Raw genomic sequence first — 26,803 nt, forward strand, 5'->3', positions numbered from 1 at the left:
CAGTCTCTAACATAATCACTGAGTCCATGGAATTCCTTCCCTTTTTCAAACCACTCTGATAACTTGCCAGCATTCCCCTTTTCTCAAGCTCATATGATAACCTTTCTGTTATCATCCTTTCCATTATCTTACATATACTTGATGTTAATGCAATTGGTCTGTAGCTAGTGGGTTTTGACAGATCCTTGCCAGGCTTCCTTATTGGAATTACTACTGCTTCTCAGTTTTGGTGACTCTTTCTCTCTGTATCTTGTTTTACGGCGGTTGGCATCCAGCTTAATTGTGCATTACCGCCACCCTCTGCTCCAGAATGTGCACTAGACATACATTCTAAATCCCTTCACCCAATCGCGCGCGCGTACACACACACACACACACATATGTGTGTGTGTGTGTGTGTGTGTGTGTGTATATATATATATACCCTCCCATCTTTGACCATCCTAGTATCCTATTCCTGTTTATTCGTCATATTCTATAAAAAACCCCTGTACCCCTTAAAAACGCTAAAAATACCCGGACTTGTGCTCTCTCACCCATGCCCAGCAACCCTTTTAATGTGAATTCCTGCATCCCCAACTCCCCTAATTTATTTCTCATCATCTCTCTCTGTATCCCATACTTCCTGCAACGCAAAACTACATGTTCTACTGACTCCTCTTCCTGACATTCCTCACACAATCCTGTCTGGTGTTTCCCTATCATTTTCAATGTTTTGTTTAATGCACAATGCCCCAGCCTTAATCTAGTCCACACAATTTCCTCTCTTCTGTTTCCATTACCTACCCTAGTAACTGCAACACTCTTTTGTATTTGATATAAATGCCTCCCTTTCCCCTCCCTGTCCCATCTTTCTTGCCACACTCGGTTCAGTTTTGGTGACTTCGGCTGCTGCGTCTTTAAACGATTGCGTCACGAGCGGCGAGCGCTCCGATTGGTTGAGCGGTGCTGTGTATCGGGCGACGTGGTTTCATGAGAGGAAGGTAAGGCTTCCCTGTTCGGCAGGCGTCGGAGCGGGAGTGGAGAGGTCGCTTGTGAAGGGGTAAGTTAGACTGGAGAGGGGTGTAAGGGTTGAGGTTGTCGAGGAAGAAGGGGTTTTAAACTGGGAGTGATTAGTGATAGAGGTTGCCGAGGGCTGGAGGGTATGTTGTACGAGGGGTGGATGTAGAGGTCCAGGTCGCTGATGAATGAGGGGTGAGTGTAGGGTTGGAAGTGGAGAGAAGGAGGGTAATGTTGGAAGAGGAATGGGTATTGAGTTTTTTTTCTAGAGGGATAAAAGATGAGTGTGGGGTAATTAACGTTGGCTGTGGAGAGGGGCAGGTTGGCCTAAGAGTAGAGATTCTGTGTGGAGGAAGAGATGGGGGAAAGTGTTAGGGGTAGTGATGAAAGAATGGATTATAGGACGTTGCTGGATAGAGGATTGATGGGCTAGGGAGAAAATCCTGGACTGTGGGTTAGGCTTTGGGGGAGGGGCGGTTGTGTGGGCTGGAGCTGAGAACAGGCTGATGTCCAAATCTTGTCAAAGATCCTGAACTAGCCAGATTAAGGTATAGATCTTACAAAATTGTAAAGAAATGAAATGTTAAATATAACCTTCATTTTAGATGAGGTTTAGATTGAGGAACAAATTTGTAAAGAGATTGCAGACTGTTGCAAGAAACATAAGGTTGTTGAATAGTAGGGACACGGAGTTCTATGGTCCAGGTGCAGGTCGTTGAGAGTAAGCAGTTTAAACGGTTTCGGCATGGACACGATGAGCTGAAGGACCTTTATCTATGCTGTTCTACTCTATCTGTGGTATAAGAAGTGAACAAGTGAGAGAGGCTGTGATTAGGTGTTCTCCAACAAGTGTGTAACTGGGTAATTAAACGGCCTTTAACACTTCTCTGATGTAGGCCTGCCTGTTTCAAGGAAGGTATATCAGGGGCTTTTGAGGTTGGCAGTGGGACCTGCATGATTTTTTTTTATCGTGGTGTGTGGTAAACGCTGCTGAGAACCTAACCCACTTGTTATGTGGGGGCTTCATAAGTCCAGAACAATCCAGAGCTTTATAGTGTTAAACTGAAGTGCAACAGCTTGCAATGTTGAGTACAGGGTGCCCATTTTTGTACAGGAAGATCCCTTAATCAATGCAATAAATACTGTGATTATATAGTGTTTTGATTTTTTTGAGGGATAAATATTGGCCATCCAACAGAAAAATTAGTTTGCTTTGAACTCTGTCATCGATATGTAGAAATCATAGATTTCCAGTTCTCCTATAGTTGACTAGACAGATTGTGAGTGTAATACAGCACTCTTCCAGCACTTTTGTGAAGTAGCAGTTCAGAAAATGTGATTAAGCTGCTACAGTGCGACATTGTTTTGACTTGGGGTATGAGTTGGATTTGGAGATCCCTCTTGCTATCACATAAAGAAAAGATAACTTTTTCAAGAATATGTACTCTAGTCTTCAGGTCTCCCTGAAGATTGCAAAATGGTCTTGGAGTTGCTAACTTAGTTATTGGAGTTTTGCTGATTGTTTCAAGAACTGAACATTTGAGGGGAAGCAGCTGTTCTTGACCTGGTGGTGTGGGACTTTGGGCTCCTGCGCCTCCTGCATGATGGCAGCTGCAAAAAGATGGCATGTCCTGTATGATGGTGATCTTTGGATGTTGCCACCTTAAGGCAGTGCTTCTGTTAGTTCTGCTGATGGTAGGGAGGATCGTGCCTGTAATGTACTGGGTAAAACCCACTACTCTGGTACCTACTCATTTGATCACCATACCAGATCACAAGCAACCAGTAGGATAGTTTCCATGGTACATCTGTAGAAATTTGTTAGAGTATTTGGGAACAAGCTGAAACTCCTAAATCTCAAGAAAATAAAGACTGCTTCCGTATTCTATATCTACATTTTCACAGCATTATACGACAGTGTTTGTATTATAGGTTGTGGGAATTCTGACAATGGAAGTTTTCTCTTTGAACCTGGTGTTGCTGCTGATTTCCACACAGTGCTTCTCTTCCATTTGGAGTGAGATTAGCCAACAGCCGGTGAGTAGATGGGATGGCTTTTGCAGAATGGGATACAATGGGTGTATACTTTGGAGCAAACTATTAAAATGAAAATTATTGTGAAAAATTATTATGAAAATTAAAAGCAAACTTGTTAAAACTCTGGAAGCTGGAGTTTGTAGGAAGTGCTTTTGTGTGTCAAGTATATGAGTATAGTATAGATTTTTGGCTCACATAAATTGGATTGTACTTACAGGACAGATATAGAATCTGTATCAATGCAGATGACTCATTAAAATGTAAAACTTGTAACAGAAGGGCAAAGCTGGTAACCCTGAATGACAAGGGATATTGAGGCTCTGTCTAAGGAGAAGTAAGTATGGATCATGTCCAGACAGCTGGGATCAAGTGAACCCCTGGGGGAGTGTAAGGGGTGAAGAAGTGTACCCAAGAAGGAAAACTGGAGAGCAAAAAGCAGGCGTGAGATAACTGGCAGAAAAGATGAAGAAGAATCTAAAGAGACTTTATGTATATTTAATAAAAAAACGAGCATCTAGAGGGAGAATAGGTCTCCTTAAAGACCCAACGGAGCACCTTTGTGTAGAAGGTAACTTAAGGTTCTTAAGGAATATTTCTCTTCTGTTTTTACTGTGAAGGAAGATAAAGACTTCAGAACTAGAAAAAGTAAATGGAGAGGTCTTGGGGATAGACTGCGTCACGATAAAGAAAGTGCTGGAAGTCTCAAAAGGTGTGAAGGGAGACAAATCTCCAGGGCCTGACCAAGTATGTCCAAGAACAGTATGGAGGGTAGAAAATATTGCACCTTCATTTAAAAAGTACAGCAAAGAAAAAAAATTCGGAATTGTATTGTAGTAAATCTCATAGCTGTGGTGGATAAGTTGTTGGAGAGGATTCTGATAAGGGATAAGGTTTAAATATACCTAGAAAGAAAGGGGTTGATTAGAGATAGTTTGGTTTTGTGTGTGGGAGATTATGTCTTATGAACTTGATCGAGTTTGTTTTGATGATGCGACCAAGACAGTTAATTAGTGTAGGGCAGTCGGTATGGTTTTTATGAACTTCAGTAAGGCCTTCTTGATGAGCTTCTATATGGGAGGCTGCTCTGAAGGGTGGGATCATGTGGAATCCAGGGACAACTGGAATTATTGGATACACATTAGACTTGAGCAGAATGATAGTAGAAGGTTGTTTCTGGGGTGGAAGCCCATGACTAGTGTGTGCCTCGGGTAAGTACTGGGCCCATTGTTGTTTGCCCTCTATATCTACAAACTGGATATGAATATAAAAGGTATAGTTAGTAAGTTAGCAGATGACACTAAAATAAGTGGGATACTGGACAATAAAAGAGGTTATCAAAAAAAAATTTACGGGGGATCTTGATCAGCTGAGTAAGTGGGCCAAGGAATGGCAAATTGAGTTTACTTTGAATAAATGTGAGGATTTGGATTTTAGAAAATCAAATTCAGCTCGGACATTCATATTGAACAACAGGGCCCTGAGAAATGTAGAGCAGAGAGGCCTTGGAGTACAAGTAAATAGTTCATTGAAAGTGGAGTCACAGGCAGACAAGGTGGTGAAGAAGGCTTTTGGTATGATGGCCTTCACAAATCGGGACTTTGAATATGTGTAGATGTTGTGTATAAAGGTCATGGTGCCCTTGTATGGGTTGTTGGGTCTGCATTAGAGGCAGAAGTTAGACAGTCTAGGACTTCATACGATCACCTCAGTCTCTTAACACTCTAAAGAATAGAGTTCAAGGATTCACTTTATTGTCAAAGTGTTCATGTACAATACAATTCTCGTATTTGTCGTCTTCAGATAGCCATGAAATACAGAAAACCCATGGGAGTTGTGGAAAAAAAAAAGATGTCAACCCCTTCCCCCCACCACTAAAATGAAAGAGAAACAAACTACCACACCCCAAACCTCCCCTCCCTGCACAAAAACAAAATAACAGTTCACCCACATAAAAAATGCGGCTGGAATATCAAAGCCCAAACCCCCAACTCCTTCCCTCACAAAAAACAGTGACAATAGCATCAAACCCCCAACCCCTCTCTCTTTCTCACAAATACTAACAGATCACTCACATAGATAAACAGCAACAACAACATCAGACTCCATAATCCTAACCCCTCGCTCACACAAAAAGTAACATATTGCCCACCCACCAATCAACAACAAGGAAAACAAAGCTGAAGGAAACCAATATAAACTGCGGTCCAGTAATCACATAGTTCTCAATTTCGAAAACATCCTCTTGTCAGCATCATGAAGAGTGGCTGCACGAACCCAGTCCTTCCGTGAAGAGTGACTGCTGTGCTGGGTCTGAACTCCTCCAACCCGGCTACAGACCGCAGTCGACTCTGTGGAGAGTGACTGCTGACCACCTCCGCATTCACCTTGATGCTTCTGTCTTCCTCAGTGCTTTGAAATGGAGTCATTCATGACCCCATGCCCTATCTCTGGTCTTCTGCAGAAAGCAGCTTGTGTTCTCAGTCCTCTGGAGATAGCCGAGCGCTAGATCAGGGGTCCCCAACCTTGTTTGCACTGCGGACCGGTTTAATGTTGACAATATTCTTGCGGACTGGCCGACCCGGGGGGGGGGGGGCGGGCGGGATAGGGTTGCCAACGGACAAGAGTAGTAGTCAAATACGTTGTGTTTACCCAGAGAAAGACTACAATGACCATGAAGCCTTGCGCGGGCACCAGTGCACATGTGCGTCGTGACCTGCCGATTTTTTTTCTCTCTGCAAATCTTTTTTGGCGATTCTGTTCAGGGCGGTGGGTGTGTTAATCACAACCGGAATGGCGGTGATAAGTGGCTAATGCACTCAATTTCATTTCGAAAAGGGTTTATCTAACGAATTTAATATTAAACACACAGCGCATATTTTCCTCGCATGAATATAGTGATAAGTCAATTATCAGGGGAGCTTGAAGTAAGTGTTGAACGAACTTCCGTTCGATATTATCATTTAAAGGAAAATTGGATGGGTATATGGACAGGAAAGGAATGGAGGGTTATGGGCTGAATGCAGGTTGGCGGGACTAGGTGAGTGTAGCGTTCGGCACGGACTAGAAGGGCTGAGATGGCCTGTTTCCGTGCTGTAATTGTTATATGGTGATATAGGTCACTTATAAGTCAATAGCATCATAACATTTTAAGTAACATTTGGATATTAAACGCACAGCATATATTTTCCCTGTATGAATATATAAAATCGTTGCAACGCACCAATATCGCTGAATCAGTGGGAGCCCTGGGCTTGGATTGGGCATCTTGGTTGACATGGGCCATTTGGGCTGAAGGGCCCTTTCTCCATGCTCTATTACTATGAGTCTATTTCTACGATAAAGAGACATGAAAAAATAATTCAGCACAAAAAAAAGACAAATAGAATTTTATTTCAGCTTTTCTCAAACTGTTTGTTCAGTTGAACTGTAGATTATATTTGTGGTAAAGTTAAATGGTTGCTTTGGAGATGAAATTTAAAGCTATGTCTTTTTTTAAGTGCACTTTAAAATTTTGAAGCTATGATTTACAACTAGAATTTATTAACACTTATTCTAGTTTGATGACTTGAAGAAAGGCAGGCTGCTGAATAATACGTCCCCATCGTATTCTAAAATATACTAGCCCACCTGTTTGCATAACTTGCTCTCTACAATGAAGTTGCTCTTGGAAGTGCTGGATCTTCCTGTATGGAGGTGCAGTGTCTTTGGGCAGTGCTACCAACTTTGCAGGGAGTTGTTGAATTGAGACAATAGTCTGAGGGTGCATCAGGATCAGTGTAAGGCAAGTATACATATGTAACTAGTTAAGTGTTACCCAGTCCACAAGTCCACTTATCCATTCAATGCAAGAGTGTGTTCTTGTTGTCATTTGCACAACTTGTTTTTATTTGCACAAGATGGTTGATGATTTTCTTTGTTTCATGGCTGTGGAGAAGATGAATCTCAGGGTCCTATACTGCATACGTACTTTGATAATAAATGTACTTTGAATCTTTTGAAAATGCTTCTGTAAACTCTGAAATCCAGTGACAGTTGCTAGGTTTAGTTGGGCTAACTTAGTAATGGTCAACAAGTTTTATAAAATTCTTGGAAGATTAAAGAGTTCTTTTAATGCTTTTGATAATTATTCTATCCATGTGTTTCTAGAAGGCGTCTGCTCTCATGGTTCTGGGACAGACAGAAGAGAATGCTGGAAACATAGAGGATGCACAAGTGGAGGATGATCTGGACCCTGAAGACATGGAAGTCTTTTACCCAACTAATGAATGGCAAACAATTAAACCAGGTAACAGCTACTTGGTGTATCTGAGAGACACACTGGTCTGTCAGGAGCAGTGGTGTTAGTTTCCATCAAAATTCAAAGTAAAATGTATAATCAGAGTACATACACGTCACCACATATGACCCTGAGATTCTTTTCCTGCAGGCAGACTTGGCAAATGTATAGATCAGTAACTGTAAACTGCAAACAAACTCTGCAAATGCAAATATAGCTAAATGGTAATAAATAATGAGCATGAAAGAATAGAATAGCATATGACAATATAACAGAGTCCTTAAATGAGTGTAGTTATCCCCTTTTGTTCAAGAGCCTGATGGTTTCAGGGTTGTAACTGGAGGCACTGTCATACTTTCTTTACAATAATATTTATAATGGATCCAGGGCAGGTCTTCTGAGATAGTGACATCCAGGAATTTAAAGCTACTTACACTCTTCTGATCCTTCATGGACCTCTAATTTCCCTCTGCTGACGTCTACGATCTGTTCCTTGGCTTATTCAAATTGAGTGAACATAACCCACCTTCTCACAATTTGCACATTGTTTAGAAACATGGAAAACCTACAGCACAATATAGGCCCTTCAGCCCACAATGCTGTGCCAAACATGTACTTTAGAAATTACCTAGGGTTACCCATAGTCCTCTATTTTTCTAAGCTCCATGTACCTATCCAGGAGGCTTTTAAAAAAAAAACCTATCATATCCGCCTCCACCACCGTCGCCGGCAGCCCATTCCACGCACTCACCATTCTCTGCATTTTAAAAAAAAAACTTACCCCTGACATCTCCTCGGTTCCTACTTCCAAGCACCTTAAAATGGTGCCCTTTCGTGTTAGTCATTTCAGCCCTAGGAAAAAGCCTCTGACTATCCACACGATCAATGCCTCTCATTGTTTGCTCTGCCTCTTTCATCAAGTCAAGGAACGACAGTAGTTCGGCGGGTAAATCCTGTTCACTCACTTTCTCCAGTTATTTGACAAAAATGTTTGTTGCTTTCTTGTCTCTGCAGGTCAACCAATTCCTGCAGGTCTACATGTTCGGTTAAACTTGGAGACTGGGAAAAATGAAGCAAAAATCCCAGATGATGACAGTGGAAATAGTGGTCTCAAGTACTGGAAACAAGGAACAAGGTAGCCTCCTGTGTTAGATATCGCCTCAAATATAAGATTGAAACCTGATGCTGACTAGACCTCTTGCATGCAGTTGTGCCCTGTCAATCTAGCCAGTGGATGGGATGTTGAGAAAATCTTCTGCTGGAAGATGTTTAGAGATGAGGTATATGGAGGAACTGTTGTTGATTATAAAGCTCTTCCAATCCTCTCTTTATTGGCTGGAAGCAAGGGTTATATATGTTACTCACCTCTGGCAAGAGCTTAGAGTCAATTTCTCTAAACATTGGGCATCTGTAATTGAGACCCAATACCCCACCCCTAAAACATATTTCTCGGACAATAAGAAGAGAAAAATGAATGGGCTTTTGGTTACCACGATAACACTTCCTTGACAATGTCAGGGCCCATCCTTTAACTCTAGATCTGAGGGGCCCTTTAACATGGGTGTCATGTGCATATGTCTAGCAATTGCTCTACGTCTAATCCTGTCTGTGTATGTGGGTCTCTGTGGATGATGACCACCTTTGTCAGCATAATTTATTGTTTGACTGCTATCTCACACTGACCAAGTGGCAATTTTATTATTTTACATAAGTCAAGTCTGAGCACTCATTCTTTAGATTCCTGACACCAGCTCAACATGAGCTTATTTCCCACCGGACATGGGTTGGCACGAGGTTCCAATGACTATTTTACACAGAAAATTATCTTGCTCAGTGGCAAATTTGCTGAAAGACTTATAGATTTTAACTTTTTAAATGTGCTTCTTGCAAAGCATTTAAAGACCTTATTTTTTTTTCTTGTTTTTTAGAACTTGTTATCTTTAGGCTGGACAATGTGAGGACACAGGAAACCTGATGGTTAATTAAGCACCAGGTCCAGGCCAACGTAATACAGAACTTAATGTTATTCAATTGAACATCCAGCAAATGCCACTGTTCTTAAATTCTATATTTAAACACAGATTAATTACTGGAATTGAATGTGACTATTTCTCTGGTTTTATGAGGTGACTTCATTAGGACTCCTGGTCACTGCTTGACTTTATCCCTTTTAGGCAGGGAATGGTGAATACAAACTCCAAATCTTTCACAGCCAAGGAACTGAAAAGGGCCCTGAAGTTAATGAAACAAGAAGGCAACATAGAGATTGAGGAGGTAATGATGTGTTTACAAAAGGAATTGCCCAGAATGTCAAAGAACAAAGTCTGCTGCTTGTAGAACTTGGTGGAAATAACTTGCCTTGTTATTGAAACTTGCGTAATTTTGCATGTTACAAGAATAACTGTGATCTCATGCTTAAGCTGTTTTGTTGTAATCACCTTTTTATTTTGTGCTCCTACAAAAGGATATCAAATCTGTGGAGCTCATAAGTGATGTGATGTTGTGAAATAGCCTTCCAAAAACATGAAATTTATTGTCCTGGAGTATCAGAGAGCAGGGTGCTGAGCAATATTTCATATTTGATCTTCCACTGCATTTCCAGTCTACTATTTAGCTTCCATAGCCCTGCCCATGACCTGTAATTAATTTGAAGGCACTTAGTCTGCTAAGGAGGAAAACTGTAAAATGTTAATTACTTCTGAATGAAACACAATTTGTATTTAAATGCTGAATTAAATAGCAGCCATGAGGTCGCGTTTCCTTCCATGAACTGCTACTTCATTCATAAGTTTTGCTGGAAATATTATTAACCCTGTTTGTACTTTTGTATTTGTCATTTTTTTTCACTAAGTGGGGATACGTAGGGTTATTGGACAAAGGGCATTAAAGAGCTTGTATAAATCTGAAAAGTTTGTAACTCCAAAACATAAAACTAATTGCAAGAAAAAGATGGGACCCAGGAGAACAGGTCATAGTTTTCACTTTTACTTTAAGCAAGCTGTGCACATATGATGTGGCAGTGTAATGATGTACACCATTTACGTACTTTTACATGTAACCCACAATGCATTATGTAAACAACAAAGAATGTTTAATCTAACAATATATTTATAATATTACTCAGATATTGCTAAAATATTAAACACACAAAACTCTCCTTGCCTAACTATAAACTCCAACTCAATAAAGAATGCATCTCAACTTGTATGCATATGTAAATGCAGTATACTATATAATACAACTACTGTATAAACATCCACAGCATAGTAAATTTAAAATTATTTCATTCAAGCAGAAAGTTTAAACGGCTATGAAGGCTTTCTTACTCTTGTGGAATAACGTCTTTCCTGCTTTCCAGGCAAGGAAGTGCTTGGCAAGTGATACTTGTGGCTGTGAAAGAATCTCACGTTCTGGGGCCTCCCTTACTAAAGGTTCTGGAACACCCGTCCTTGAGAAGAGACTTTTTAACACATCAACACTGTGCACAACTGTAGTCGAGGCAGTTGGGAACACTTCTGGCCACTTTGTAGCTACATCCACTACTACTTAGAAATCTGTGCCCATAAGTTATCCAGCAAAATCTAGATGAATACTTTGCCGCAGCAATGCAGGCCTTTCCTAGGGATGGAGAGGCGTTGCTCTTGGCGTCTTCTGGATGCATTGGCATCCTGAACAGTGCGTGGCAAACTGCTCGATCTGCTGATCCATCCCAGGCCACCAGACAGAGCTTCAAGCCAATACTTTCATTTTGACCATGCCTAGAAGACCGCATATACTGTAACTTCTCCAACACTTTAGTTCGCAACACACATCAAAGTTGCTGGTGAACGCAGCAGGCCAGGCAGCATCTCTAGGAAGAGGTACAGTCGACGTTTCAGGCCGAGACCCTTCGTCAGGATGGGTCCAACTCACTTTAGTTTGCAGCTTGGATGGTACAACATCTCTCATTCTGCCCCCCCCCCCCAATAAGGCAACCTTCGTCAGGGCAAGTTCATCCAGGCACTGGTAAAAATGGGGGATCTGAGATTTCTGCTGCACAGCCATTTTGGGTTAACATATAGACCTGAGAAAGTGTGGGGTCTTTTCTGGTTTCCCTTTTGATCATCTCTGCTATAATTGGGAGACTTTTGATTTGCATTAGGGAGAATATGTCCAGAAGAGTATCCTCTTTTGTGAATGCCTCAGCTATTTCTTTTTCCCATGATAAACAGGACAATCCATCAGCATTCCATGATTAGTTGTCCTCTTGAATTTGAACTTGTAATTGTGTGCTCCAAAAAACAGAGCCCATCTCTGCATTCATGCTGCTGTTGTTAGTGAAACACCCCTTCTGTGGATTGAAAATGAGCACTAGTGGTTGATAATCAGTAACAAGTCTAAACACTCTCCCATATAAGTACTGGTTGAAATGTTTTGTACTTCAAACTAGACTCGGCCTGTTTGTCAATCTGTGCATAATTTTAGTCTATGGCATTAAGAAAATGTGATGCAAAGGCTATAGGGCGTTCACTTCATCACTTATAACATGTGGCATGACCTCACCTATACCATAAGGCAAGACGTTGTGGGTAAGCTTCACTGGATGATATGGATCATAATGAGTGAATGCAATGTTTACCATCACCACTTCCTTTACCTTTTTGAAAGCCACTACATTTGCTTTGTCCGTTACCATTTCTTTCCGATCTGTGGTTATGAGTAGCCAGGTTTGGCAGGAAACTTGTAGTAGTTGACCCAATCTTAAAACAGACTGCAACTGTGACATGTCCTTTGGCCTTGGGACATCCATCACTGCTTGTATTTTCTCAGCATACTTGTGTAATCCTTGTGTGTCAATGATGTGACCTCAGTAAAGTGATGGTTTAAAGAATTCACACTTCTTGTGTCGTGCTCTGAGCCCACAATCTTTTTAACACTGCCTTGGGATTTTGGAAATGTCTTTGTCATCCTTATCAGTAACAATTATGTCATCCAGGTAACACTGAGTGCCTCCAAAAATAAGCCTATTGAAGCCCTTTGATTGTTTATGGTAAGAAACACTTTGGTCTCTTCTTCCATTTCTATCTGGAGGCAGTCCTCAGCTCAGTCCACTTTGCCGAAGTGTTTCCCTCCAGAATGATTTGCAAAGATCTCCTCTATCCTGGGCAGAGGGTATTGATCTGCTATCAGTACTGGGTTGATGGTGACATTAAAATCACCACAGATCCTGACAGACCCATTCTTTCTTCTTGGCTACTGGGACTACTGATATTTGCCCATATGCTCAAACTTTGAAAGAGTTTCTTCAGCCTTCATTCAATCTAGCTCACTGGCCATTTTATCACGGATATTTCAAGGAACCGACAGGCTTTGTAAAACTTGGGTGTGGCATTTTCATTTAATAGAATTTTACCCTAGATATGTCTGAGTTTTCCAATGCCATCCCTAAACACTGCTGTCGTATTGTCCACAAACAACAGGAATTCTGCAGATGCTGGAAATTCAAGCAACATACATCAAAGTTGCTGGTGAACGCAGCAGGCCAAGCAGCATCTATAGGAAGAGGCGCAGTCGACGTTTCAGGCCGAGACCCTTCGTCAGGACTAACTGAAGGAAGAGTGAGTAAGGGATTTGAAAGCTGGAGGGGGAGGGGGAGATGCAAAATGATAGGAGAAGACAGGAGGGGGAGGGATAGAGCCGAGAGCTGGACAGGTGATAGGCAAAAGGGGATACGAGAGGATCATGGGACAGGAGGCCTAGGGAGAAAGACGGGGGGGGTGACCCAGAGGATGGGCAAGAGGTATATTCAGAGGGACAGAGGGAGAAAAAGGAGAGTGAGAGAAAGAATGTGTGCATAAAAATGAGTAACAGCTGGGGTATGAGGGGGAGGTGGGGCCTAGCGGAAGTTAGAGAAGTCAATGTTCATGCCATCAGGTTGGAGGCTACCCAGACGGAATATAAGGTGTTGTTCCTCCAACCTGAGTGTGGCTTCATCTTTACAGTAGAGGAGGCCGTGGATAGACATGTCAGAATGGGAATGGGATGTGGAATTAAAATGTGTGGCCACTGGGAGATCCAGCTTTCTCTGGCGGACAGAGCGTAGATGTTCAGCAAAGCGGTCTCCCAGTCTGCGTCGGGTCTCACCAATATATAAAAGGCCACATCGGGAGCACCGGACACAGTATATCACCCCAGTCGACTCACAGGTGAAGTGATGCCTCACCTGGAAGGACTGTTTGGGGCCCTGAATGGTGGTAAGGGAGGAAGTGTAAGGGCATGTGTAGCACTTGTTCCGCTTACACGGATAAGTGCCAGGAGGGAGATCAGTGGGGAGGGATGGGGGGGACGAATGGACAAGGGAGTTGTGTAGGGAGCGATCCCTACGGAATGCAGAGAGGGGGGGAGGGAAAGATGTGCTTAGTGGTGGGATCCCGTTGGAGGTGGCGGAAGTTACGGAGAATAATATGTTGGACCCGGAGGCTGGTGGGGTGGTAGGTGAGGACCAGGGGAACCCTATTCCTAGTGGGGTGGTGGGAGGATGGAGTGAGAGCAGATGTACGTGAAATGGAGGAGATGCGTTTAAGAGCAGAGTTGATAGTGGAGGAAGGGAAGCCCCTTTCTTTAAAAAATGAAGACATCTCCCTCGTCCTAGAATGAAAAGCCTCATCCTGAGAGCAGATGCGGCGGAGACGGAGAAATTGTGAGAAGGGGATGGCGTTTTTGCAAGAGACAGGGTGAGAAGAGGAATAGTCCAGATAGCTGTGAGAGTCAGTAGGCTTATAGTAGATATCAGTGGATAAGCTGTCTCCAGAGACAGAGACAGAAAGATCTAGAAAGGGGAGGGAGGTGTCGGAAATAGACCAGGTAAACTTGAGGGCAGGGTGAAAGTTGGAGGCAAAGTTAATAAAGTCAACGAGTTCTGCATGCGTGCAGGAAGCAGCGCCAATGCAGTCGTCGATATAGCGAAGGAAAAGTGGGGGACAGATACCAGAATAGGCACGGAACATAGATTGTTCCACAAACCCAACAAAAAGGCAGGCATAGCTAGGACCCATACGGGTGCCCATAGCTACACCTTTAGTTTGGAGGAAATGGGAGGAGCAAAAGGAGAAATTATTAAGAGTAAGGACTAATTCCGCTAGACGGAGCAGAGTGGTGGTAGAGGGGAACTGATTAGGTCTGGAATCCAAAAAGAAGCGTAGAGCTTTGAGACCTTCCTGATGGGGGATGGAAGTATATAAGGACTGGACATCCATGGTGAAAATAAAGCGGTGGGGGCCAGGGAACTTAAAATCATCGAAAAGTTTAAGAGCGTGAGAAGTGTCACGAACATAGGTCGGAAGGGATTGAACAATTGAACAATCCCTTCTGACCTATGTTCGTGACACTTCTCACGCTCTTAAACTTTTCGATGATTTTAAATTCCCTGGCCCCCACCGCTTTATTTTCACCATGGATGTCCAGTCCTTGTATACTTCCATCCCCCATCAGGAAGGTCTCAAAGCTCTACGCTTCTTTTTGGATTCCAGACCTAATCAGTTCCCCTCTACCACCACTCTGCTCCGTCTAGCGGAATTAGTCCTTACTCTTAATAATTTCTCCTTTTGCTCCTCCCATTTCCTCCAAACTAAAGGTGTAGCTATGGGCACCCGTATGGGTCCTAGCTATGCCTGCCTTTTTGTTGGGTTTGTGGAACAATCTATGTTCCGTGCCTATTCTGGTATCTGTCCCCCACTTTTCCTTCGCTATATCGACGACTGCATTGGCGCTGCTTCCTGCACGCATGCAGAACTCGTTGACTTTATTAACTTTGCCTCCAACTTTCACCCTGCCCTCAAGTTTACCTGGTCTATTTCCGACACCTCCCTCCCCTTTCTAGATTTTTCTGTCTCTGTCTCTGGAGACAGCTTATCCACTGATATCTACTATAAGCCTACTGACTCTCACAGCTATCTGGACTATTCCTCTTCTCACCCTGTCTCTTGCAAAAACGCCATCCCCTTCTCGCAATTCCTCCGTCTCCGCCGCATCTGCTCTCAGGATGAGGCTTTTCATTCTAGGACGAGGGAGATGTCTTCATTTTTTAAAGAAAGGGGCTTCCCTTCCTCCACTATCAACTCTGCTCTTAAACGCATCTCCTCCATTTCACGTACATCTGCTCTCACTCCATCCTCCCACCACCCCACTAGGAATAGGGTTCCCCTGGTCCTCACCTACCACCCCACCAGCCTCCGGGTCCAACATATTATTCTCCGTAACATCCGCCACCTCCAACGGGATCCCACCACTAAGCACATCTTTCCCTCCCCCCCTCTCTCTGCATTCCGCAGGGATCGCTCCCTACACAACTCCCTTGTCCATTCGTCCCCCCCATCCCTCCCCACTGATCTCCCTCCTGGCACTTATCCGTGTAAGCGGAACAAGTGCTACACATGCCCTTACACTTCCTCCCTTACCACCATTCAGGGCCCCAAACAGTCCTTCCAGGTGAGGCATCACTTCACCTGTGAGTCGACTGGGGTGATATACTGCGTCCGGTGCTCCCGATGTGGCCTTTTATATATTGGTGAGACCCGACGCAGACTGGGAGACCGCTTTGCTGAACATCTACGCTCTGTCCGCCAGAGAAAGCAGGATCTCCCAGTGGCCACACATTTTAATTCCACATCCCATTCCCATTCTGACATGTCTATCCACGGCCTCCTCTACTGTAAAGATGAAGCCACACTCAGGTTGGAGGAACAACACCTTATATTCCGTCTGGGTAGCCTCCAACCTGATGGCATGAACATTGACTTCTCTAACTTCCGCTAGGCCCCCCCTCCCCCTCATACCCCAGCTGTTACTCATTTTTATGCACACATTCTTTCTCTCACTCTCCTTTTTCTCCCTCTGTCCCTCTGAATATACCTCTTGCCCATCCTCTGGGTCACCCCCCCCCCCGTCTTTCTCCCTAGGCCTCCTGTCCCATGATCCTCTCGTATCCCCTTTTGCCTATCACCTGTCCAGCTCTCGGCTCTATCCCTCCCCCTCCTGTCTTCTCCTATCATTTTGCATCTCCCCCTCCCCATCCAGCTTTCAAATCCCTTACTCACTCTTCCTTCAGTTAGTCCTGACGAAGGGTCTCGGCCTGAAACGTCGACTGCGCCTCTTCCTATAGATGCTGCTTGGCCTGCTGCGTTCACCAGCAACTTTGATGTATGTTGTTTGTCGTATTGTCCAGTACCTTTCTTGATTCATTTTCAGTTGACTCTTTTGCAGGGGATGTGTCATGCAAATGGTGGATGGTAAAAATAGAAAATATCGACATGTGCTCTCTTCAGAAGTCTCCTCTGATGCACAGGATAATATAATTCAAGGTTTAACCTTTTCAGAAGTCATTGAGCCTATTGACAATGTGGTTATAAAATAGTCTGTGGTGGCTTGGTTGAGCTGTCCCTACAGGTTTAACAGACTTGATTTGCACTTGAACAGAACTTTACTTAAAAACTGTAGACATAGTTATGATGACTGACGAAAGTATCTCTGCAAAAAGACAGGTTTTCTTTCCTGGATGGAAGAGATGTAATAAATCAAAATCCCTTCTCCGCCAATAATTTGCGATGTAGATATCAGAATCGTGTATTGTACTTGTGAGGCTAGGAATGCAAAGTCATAAAGTGTATAATAGAAATTTTGACAGAAATCTAAACTAAGTTAGCAGTAACCTTGGGACACATGTCTGGAGGTTTATGATGGTTTAGAGAGAGAATTCCAGAACTTGAGACTGCAGAAAGATTAAATTGGTCTTTTGTTTTCATCCAGGATCATGAGGAGAAGGTCAGGAAGACCTTCCGACCAATCAAAGAGTTGATGAAAGACTTTGAAGCAATGAACGTGGTGATGGAGACTGATATGGAAATAATCAATAAACTCATTAGCAAATTTAATAGCACCATTGCAACACTGGAGGAGAAAATTGGAGCTCTTTATGACCTGGAATATTATGTCCATCAGGTACAGGCAGATTTTTGTTACGTGAGCCAGGTATTTGCTGTGAATTGGTGGTAAGGCATAATTTCTGTATCCTTGTTCCTAGGTGGACAATGCTAATCACCTGGTATCCACTGGTGGGCTGCAAATTGTGATCAACGCCTTAAATGTCACTGAACCCTTGATTCGGGAACATGCTGCCTTTGTCTTGGGATCCATGTTGTCAGGGTAACAACTTGTTTGATTTTCCTTGAGCTGGGAAAGGGGAATTCACTACTATGCATAACAAATGTGATCACTGATGTCTAATCTATGATTAATGGAGGCTGACCTCAACATAGTTTGTCAATACTGACCAAGAAAGTGTTTAATAAGCTATCTTCTCTTGTTTGGCGGTTTTATACTTCCCTCCATTTCTCAGCTAATTTTTGAAATTCGATGGAGCATTGAGGACTTTCTGTGAATATAGTGCATCTCCCAAATCAATGATTTGAGGACTAATGAAGTAAAAAACGGTCAAGGAGATGGGGTGAATTGGAATTAAATCATTTACAGAAAGAGACACCGATTGGATTGATGTATAGAAAATAGCACGAATAAGAAGTACAAAATCTTAAATTTCAGTTTTCAAGTAGAGTTCTTACTGGACTCCACAATTAAGTGGCATTGCAAAACATTAATTTCATCCTCTTTAAGAGAGATTAAGAGAGAAATAACCCGATGTTATTTAGACATTTACCTCATTGCCAAGGCTGACAATATATTGGCAACCTTTAATAAATTCCAGCAAGAGAGAACAAGTACTCTTTTTAAAAGCCTCCTCAAGATTATTCCAGTCTTGATCTTATTATGATCATTTGTCTCACCTGATGTCATGAGATATGTTGGCAAAGTGGATGTTAATAATTGTTCTTGATTAAGGTGCCCTTCAATTTTAATAGTCGTCTGGGTTTGTTTTTAAATGGGAACTTGTGGCAGTGCATTGTCCTGAGTCACCATGTTGTGGGATCAAGTGCCACTCCAGAGCTCTGAGTAGATGCTCGAAGACTTAATCAGTACATAGAACCTACTGCACTGTTAGTAACGCAATCTTTTGAATGGAATATTAAACCAGTGGAAGTTAAAGATCCCATATTATCATTTGTAGCAGAACAGATGAGTTCTTGGTAATGTCCTGGCCATTATTTATCTATTTGTCTTCAATAAGAGTGGAGCTTTCAAGCTGTTATTCTTTCTGTCTGTAGAATCTTTCTGTATGCAAGCTAACTATTTCATTACCCTATATTTAGAAGAGACTGTACTTCAGACCTGGTTGCTAACCATTTTGTGACAACATCATGGAGCACCATATCTTAATTCACAGGAATTGCGTCACTGTGTGATTAACGTATAGAAATCGTTCTAGTTAACACTGTACTACAATAGTGAATGGCAATAACAGCCCAAAAATAACACTTTCTTCAGTCCAGATTTCTCAGTGTATGCCAAATACGGAAGTGTCACATTTAACCACTATAATGTGCTTCAAACAAAGTCTTAAGAGAACAGTGGGTTAGCAAGAGATGTGACTGTTGTAATCAATTTGGAGACACTTGAGGATCAAATGCTTATTTGATTAATTTCTTAAGTTAAGCGTGTAATGCCTTAGATTCCCCCTCTTGTTACTGAGCACCTCTTCTGTCCCCTCCCCCCCACCACCACTGTCCCTTTATCTTTATCACCCCCCCCCTTAGAAACTCCCACTGTCTCCGGAGGTCAGGCAACATTGCCCACATTGGGAAACACTGATTTATAGTGTATGATTATAACTTGTTTGTAAAGTTCTAAGATAATATTCTGGAAAAGTTTGAAATACTGCTGCAAATTAAACAATCACTTTATCCCCTAGAAATCCAAAAGTTCAGATTGAAGCAATGGAAGCTGGGACTTTGCAGAAATTATTAGTACTGTTGGCTACTGACAATCCTATGCCTGTAAAAAAGAAGGTATGGATGAAAAGTAAAACTTTCTGTGAACCAGCAGGAGAAGCAAATTCCAAGTGGTAGCCAGAACCATAGTAGCAGCTTTAAAAGCAGAAAATACTAGAGAAAATAACCAGGTGAAGCAGCGTCAGCATCCTGAAATACATAACGTTTCTCTTTCACAATCTACCTGACCTGCATTTTTCCAGAATTTTCTGCTTTTATTTCAGATTTTCAGTATCTGTGGTGTTTTTCTGATTGCCCAAATATCAAGTTATTTGTAATGAAAGACTGCCTTATTTTGGTAACTAGATCAAAGCCGAATACTGGTAAAGGTAACGTACTCAGATTTTAAGTCATGAAACTGATTTTTTAAGCTATATATTTAGAAAACACATTTATTTAGGCCATTTGATTTTGCATTTTTATCTGTAATTCCTAAGAAGTGCAATTGTTTCTCATGTTGTGCATACAAGCCATCTCCAGGTTACAAACACCCGACTGATGGACATCCCTATGTATGAATGAGCTCCTTTAATAGTAAATTCAGAAGGCTGACATACATTCGTTACTAGGTGTGGCAAAACTAGTTTTCTGTCTCCACTTTTCATAATTGTTCTTGTCATTCTGAGTGCTTTTAATGCCTTTCAGTACACTATTGTGCAGGTGTGCTTATTATGTTGAGTGATTTTTTTTTTTGGATTTTTCAACTTGCTTGTGAATGTAAAAATGGAACCTGTGTGTTCTGGGAGTGTTGATTCTCAAACAATACCTTTAAATATTGCAATGTGCTCTGAAGCAGTATGACTGCTCGATAGGTCAGTTTTACAGCGTGTGATAATGGTTATTTTGATGGACAAGTTATTGAAGTTTAGAATTTAGTAAAGGAGACAACTGGCTGTTCATCCCCCTGTACTCGTAAGAACACAAGAAGAAAGAGGAGGCTGTGAATACCCCCACACCTCCCAGTATTGGATAATCTGAACCTTTCTCTGTAGCATTTGCTCATACACCTACAACTTCTGCTAGTTTAAAAAAAAAATACCAATTTTCACCTCTCTTTCCCTCCATTTGCCGATGACATGCTCATCAACTAAGTGTCAAATATTTCACTGCGTTAGTCCTTTAGAAGGGTTACTAGATGAATTAACTTTGAGGAAATATCCGCTTACTTTTATGTAAACTAATTTAATTCATTAGTTCTGACATAATTTTTCTGAATCCACATTAATAACAAACCCAGGAGTAGCACACCTGCCCTCTGTCAGGCAGCTATGGAAAGCAAGGGAGGGGATATCTGGTGCCCTGATGAAGATATTTTAATCTTTATTGGCCACAGTGAAGGTGTCAGATGACTGGAGGATGCCAAGTGTAACCCTGACCCTTGTTCAAGAAGGACAGCAGGGATAAACTGGGTAATCATGGGCAGAATGGTGACCTAATGTCAGTACTTACTGCCCATTACACCACAGGAGTTCAGGGTAGCAATGAAGGTCTTCCATTTCTGGTGCTGTTCAGGGCTTCCTTCATCATGACAGTAGCTTCCTCTCAGTTTTCACTGCTGTCTGCCATGCAAGTCCTGAGTGGAGACAGGGGTGCCCTCACACTCAGATGTAGAAGGATTCTTCATTGCCGTTTCCATAACAATTTTTTGAGCAGTCAGGGTTGTTAGCCCTGTGCTGAATGCCCGAACCTGGAGGACTGGTGGGCCAATCTTTGGCTGGGGCCAACCCTTTGACCTGTTTGGCTTGGGTGACCCTACCAAGAGCCAAAGCATAAAGGCCTGATTCCAGCCAATATGGGTCTCCAGGTCATTGAGGCACACAAGTCTCCAAACCCAAAGACAAGGCTGTGGTCCTAGCTTATGTCACTGTGTGTCAGTGAAGTTGAGAAATTATTGGAAACATTCCTGAGGGTGAATCCACACTAGGAAAGGCAGGAATTGATCAGATCAGTCTGATCACTTGAAATTCCTGTCTGACCAGTTAAGTGCTGAGGGCAGTATGGCTCTGGTTTACGTGGACTTCAGTTGTACAATAAACAGCATCCCAAACAGAAGAATGATCTGGGGGAAAAAAAACAAGTGATCCAAGACAAATTAGATCCAAAATTAGCTCAGAAATAGGATGATGGTTGAGGGTTTTTATTGTGATTAGAAGCTTGTGACCGATTGTGTAACACGGTGACTCTGCTTGCATTAACGATGTGAATGTAGGAAATGCAGTTAGTCAAATTACAGATGAGACAAAACACTGGTGTTATAGAAAGGGTAGTCAGGCTTCAGAATGATATTCATCAGCAGGAAAATTAGGCAGATGGAATTTAATCCTGACAAATCCTTTGGGGAGGTGAAGAGTATGGCATATATAGGTGACGCCCACATTATGGGGAGCAGGAGTTGGATTCCTAGAAACCATACTTATTGTATCTTTATTTCATGACAAGAAGCTGCATCACCTGCACATAAGTCAGCAAATGCAAGATGAAAAATAAAATGCTTATTAACAGCTCGTAAACTGTATGAGAATGAATTTTTTTTTCTATTTCAAATCTGGGTAGTGATTTGCATATTCTGAAAGAGAACTTCTGTTTCCTGATCAGCTGCCTCTCAGGATCACCTGTATCACAAATAATAAGGCCCTCAAGAGCATTGAGGAACAGACCTCAATGTAATAATTCAAAGATTGCTGTAGGTGGCAGCACAGGTAGATAAACTGGTGAAGAAGCCAAATTGGATACTTGCCTCTAGTACAATAAACAGCATCCCAAACAGAAGAATGATCTGGGAAAAGAAAAACAAGTGATCCAAGACAAATTAGATCCAAAATTAGCCCAACCTTTTTTGCACTGCGGACCGGTTTAATATTGACAATATTCTTGCGGACCAGCCGACCAAGGGCGGGGTAAGGTCGCCAACGGACAAGAGTAGAAGTCAAATGCGTTGTTTACCCAAAAGACTACAATGACAATGACCATGAAGCTTTAGCCTTGCGCGTGCACCAATGCGCATGCGCGTCGTGACCTGCCGATTACCCCCCCCCCCGCCCCAAGCAAATCCTTTTTGGCGATTCTGTTTGTGGGGGTGGGTGTTAATCACCACCGGAATATAGGTGATAAGTGGGTAATACACTCAATTTTGTTTCTAAAAGGGTTTATCTAACAAATTTAATATTAAACACACAGCGCATATTTTCCTTGCATGAATATAATGATAAGTCAATTATCAGGGGAGCTTGAAGTAAGTGTTGAACGAACTTCCAGTAGAAGTGGCAGAAGCAGGTTTGATATGATCATTTAAAGAAAAATTGGATAGGTATATGGACAGGAAAGGAATGGAGGGTTATGGGCTGAGTGCAGGTCGGCAGGACTAGGTGAGAGTAGCGTTTGGCACGGACTAGAAGGGCCGATATAGCCTGTTTCTGTGCTGTAACTGTTATACGGTTATATAGGTCACTTATAAGTCAATAGCTTCATAACATTTTAAGTAACATTTGGATATTAAATGCACAGCACATATTTTCCCCGTATGAATATATATAAAATCATTGCAACACACCAATATCGCTGTATCAGTGGGAGCCCTGGGCTTGTTTCCCTGCAACCAGACGGTCCTATCGAGGGGTGATGGGAGACAGCGATACTCGAAGGGGGTTCCCTATGTCCAGTCTATTCCGCAGTTTAGTTTTCGTTGCATTCGTTGCAGAAAACTCTGCTTTGCAGAAAAATGTTGGAAATGGAAGCAATGTTTTCAGTGCTTTCGTGGCTATCTCAGGATATTTAGCCTTGACTTTGATCCAAAATGCTGACAGAGATGTTATGTCAAACATACTTTTCAGCCCGTCGTCATTTGCAAGCTTGTGGAGTTGATCTCCTTCCCACCCTGACACGGATGACGACGGGTCATGACCTTGCATGCGTAATGGCTGATCAGTGGCTGTGACAGGGAATGAGGAAAGGTGCAGCTGACTCATATCGCCAAATCATACGCTTCCTCGCGGCCTGGTAGTGCATGCTCCGCGGCCCGGTGGTTGGGGACCACTGGTCTAGTAGCCAACGTGCAGAGTAAAAGAACAAGAAAGTTTTTGTGCAACTTTATAAAACCTTCTCAGGCGCCAACTGGAATGTTATGTGGGGTTCTGGATGTCTCACCCCGGGAAGGATGTGATTGCATTTTAAAAGAAGCAGAGTGAAGCTTGGGTTGGAGTGTTTTTAGTTATGAACAGAAGCCGGATGGGCTGGTGCAAGACTCGTAGTTTTGAACATTTCTAGAGGCATGCCAGTTAAGAAACTGCCCCCCCTCCCCCCCGGCGCAAGTACTGAAGACAGTAGGGGATGGGCTCAGGAGAGGTCCGTAGAAGAATTCTTTTCATCCGGAGAATGTTTGCAAAATCAAACACTGCTTGAGGAGTTTTGCCTTTTCATTCATTTGGTTCTTGGAGTCCCCTTCAATGGAAAACACTTTAAAAGCTGAGATTTAGCTTAGTGACACGTTGTTCATGAAAGGCAAATCTTTTGGCGTGTGATCTTTAAGTAAAGAGCTATGGACATGAAGATCTTCGGGTATTGCAAGTCTACCCCATCAGCGAGTTGCTCGTTGGCGGAGGAGCTGGATTTGGTGCAGACCACGTTACTACCTGCTACTGGAAGGCATCAGAGTCAGTGCATAATGGCAAGGTGTAGTCTAACTGCAAGTGATTGTCTTGGATGTTTCTCTTGTGATTGCAAGACCCTATTGGACATTTGATAATATAAAATGCTCCAAGTTTGTTTTCCTTGTTTATTGGCGAGACGGATAGCAGGGGAGCTGCATGTCCTCAGTTGTAGCGAGGACTAGGCCTCAAGCCGTGGGCTTGCCTGTTGCAGCAGTCCAAGAGAGGCGATACTGGAGGTGGTGTGGCACAGCATCCTTACTGGGTTGGAGGCTGGCCCCTCCTGTTTGTGCTGCCATTTAATGTTCAATTAGTGGACTGGCAAGCCGGACTGCATCGTGCGTGTGTTCTTCAGTGGACTACTGAGAACTGCTTGTTCTTGCTGATAACACCCGTGCACCATCAATTTATAGGACGTCACTCAGGGACTGTGTATGACTATTGGTATGGAGTTTTGTACCTTGGTCTCGGGTGAACACTTTCATTTGGCTGTATTCATGGGTATTCGTGTCAGGTTGAATGAGAATTGAACTTGAAGACTGTAATCTATGAGAAATGAGATGTGAGCATATTGTATTGTTAAATGCTGTGTTGTTGGTCATATTCCCATTGATTCTTCACTCTTGTTTTTCAGGCTCTCTTTGCATTGGCATCATTATTACGGCACTTTCCCTTTGCACAACAACAGTTTTTAAAACTTGGCGGCCTTCAAGTACTGCGGCAACTTTTTCAGGCAAGGGGAACGGAGTCCATGCATGTTCGAGTGATGACTCTGCTATATGACTTGGTCATGGAGAAGGTGAGGATATAGTCCCGAACAAGGACTTGGGTGTGAATTACTTTTACAAATATTGTATTCAGACCATGTTGTCTACAGTTAGCATGCCATCTTTATTGTGGCTGTTGTTTTCACACAATATTTTTTGCTTCTCTGCAAGTTATGGTATCATAACTATGGATAGCAGGATTGTAGATGTTGGGCAGATGTTTACCCAGTGGTTCTAAAGCAAAGCTAACACACCAAGGGTAGCTGGTTAATGCTGGAGGTCGTAAAGCAGTAGATTCAGAAATTTGGATATTAGCTGGAAATTATATTACTGAGTGCTTTTTGGTTATTCACAGAAGCTCATCCAAGAAGAGAAAAACAGTGCTGCACAGAACAAGGAGAAATATCGTCAATATGAGGAGATTAACTTGCTGCGACTCATGCTGGAACACGGCTGGTGTGCACTGGTTCCAAAGCTCCTGACATCGACTGAACATGACACGAGAGAGAAGGTGTTAACGACAATGAGTCTTATGATGGCTGCCTGCAGGAATGAGTACCAGGCTTTGCAGGACCTGAATGTCTTACTGGTCATGCTCCAATCAGAGTACCAGAAGCTGGCTGCTGAAGAGCAGAGAGAAGGGGAGCAAGATGGTTACTTCCTAGGTCTTTTGAACTCTGTCAATGGCATCATTGAAAAACTGGGATGAGCAGTATCAGAAATACTTCCACCTTGAATTCTTCAAACAAAAACTATTGTGGCAATATTCTGAATGATTTTGCTTCACGAATTTGAGATAAAAGTGAACATTGGATACTATTTAGGTTGTACTAATGTGCCTTCATATAGTCAGGTTTATTTATTGCCTGTGAACTTGGCTTTGAGTCTAATGTATAAGTTATACATGAGTAAATTATGTATTTGACAATTCCTTAGTGCCATCTTACTCTGAAGCTGTTTACCTCACTTTAAATTCTGATTACGATTTTCTATTCTCAAGATAATATTTATTTATGGAATTGGCAGTAGTACTTCACATCAGATATAAATTCTGTGTTTCTCATTACATCTGTATTGTTCATATGAAGTACATTGGTTTGTTAGGGTTGCTGAAGTCCTGCTTTTGCTCAGTTTAAAAACTGACAAGAGACTAATACAATAATTAATGGTGTATTCGTGTCTTATTGTCGCCTAGGAAAATGGTGTTTGACAATGGGTTTTTTTTTTGAAGATCAGTAACTTATGCAATTTTAAAGGGCAATAGTTTTTTAATCACTTTTAACAAGTTTATTTTAAATGCCATGCTATTGAAAACCCCTCTTTTCCTCCATTTTCAATGGTTGTATGAAATCAGAAGCAGCATCTTCCCAATTTTTTGATGCACACCAAATAAATTTGAATGTGATAAACAGTTTCACATGCAGTGCTTCATAACTACTCTAACATGGATCTTTGACTAGTTCTCACCTGCCTATCATTCCCCCTGGTCCCTTCTCCTATTGTTCACTCTCATATCACTCTCTTCTCCAGCCCTTGATCTTCCTACCCACTTGGCTTCATCGATCACCTTCCAGCTAGGCTTCTTCCCCTCCCACCACCTTTTATTCTGATCTCTTCTCGCTTCCTTCTGAATCCTGCAAAGGGTTTCTACCCAAACAATATTGCTATAGTGATTTTTTTTGGGGGGGGGGTGAACTGCTATCTGGTAAATTTTTTTTAAATCTTCAGATATTGGAAATCTGAAATGAAATAAAAGAGGTGCTTGGCAGGTCAGGCAGCATCTGTGGCCAGACAAGCAATGTTTTGTGTCTGACTTTTGTTTTTTCGCTTTATAAAAGATTAATATGGTTCTTGATCGATACAACATACCAAAATTCAAAACTAGCCAGTCATCTAACTTCACATTAGCAATCGATGGAAGTAGGCGGTTTAAATGGTTCAGCATATACCAGATTGGCCAAGAGGCCTGTTTCTGAGCTGTACTTTTCTATGACTGACCGTATTTGCCACAAAGCACGAGTCCTTTCGATATGCCCCAGTGACTTCATATACCTGTGGTACGCAGAAGGAGCTCTGATTGTTGTTGTTCCTCTCTGCGCCTTGTGGTGCATCGAGTGGCAAACTTACTGTTTCTTTTGCATTGTCTGTTTTTTATGAGGTCGC

General features: G+C 42.3%; 1 protein-coding gene across 4 annotated transcripts; it reads left to right on the top strand.

Annotated features, from left to right (window-relative positions):
* The first annotated feature begins 945 nt into the window (after nt 1-945).
* On the top strand, nt 946-26,533 carry sil1 (SIL1 nucleotide exchange factor). 4 transcript variants are annotated; one of them, XM_063053668.1, is made up of 10 exons: nt 946-983; nt 2,932-3,036; nt 7,186-7,321; nt 8,327-8,447; nt 9,487-9,586; nt 17,096-17,287; nt 17,370-17,491; nt 19,152-19,248; nt 24,508-24,672; nt 24,996-26,533. In XM_063053668.1, exons 2-10 carry the CDS (start codon nt 2,950-2,952, stop codon nt 25,347-25,349), a joined length of 1,374 nt encoding a protein of 457 aa, XP_062909738.1. In that variant the 5' UTR covers nt 946-983; nt 2,932-2,949; the 3' UTR covers nt 25,350-26,533. The 4 variants fall into 4 exon arrangements, with proteins under 4 accessions (XP_062909738.1, XP_062909737.1, XP_062909735.1 ...); XM_063053667.1 differs by having other exon boundaries at nt 959-1,042; nt 24,996-26,495; XM_063053665.1 differs by having other exon boundaries at nt 959-1,042; nt 7,183-7,321; nt 24,996-26,486.
* The last annotated feature ends 270 nt before the right edge of the window (nt 26,534-26,803 follow it).

Source organism: Mobula hypostoma, chromosome 7 (assembly GCF_963921235.1).
Source record: "Mobula hypostoma chromosome 7, sMobHyp1.1, whole genome shotgun sequence".
Taxonomy (NCBI): domain Eukaryota; kingdom Metazoa; phylum Chordata; class Chondrichthyes; order Myliobatiformes; family Myliobatidae; genus Mobula; species Mobula hypostoma.

Bases quoted from the DNA above. Each gene is read 5' to 3' on its own strand.
- sil1 (XM_063053665.1), top strand. From the start codon at position 2,950: ATGGAAGTTTTCTCTTTGAACCTGGTGTTGCTGCTGATTTCCACACAG. The intron at 8,448-9,486 runs GTAGCCTCCTGT...TATCCCTTTTAG, and splicing joins TACTGGAAACAAGGAACAAG to GCAGGGAATGGTGAATACAA. The intron at 9,587-17,095 runs GTAATGATGTGT...GTTTTCATCCAG, and splicing joins GCAACATAGAGATTGAGGAG to GATCATGAGGAGAAGGTCAG.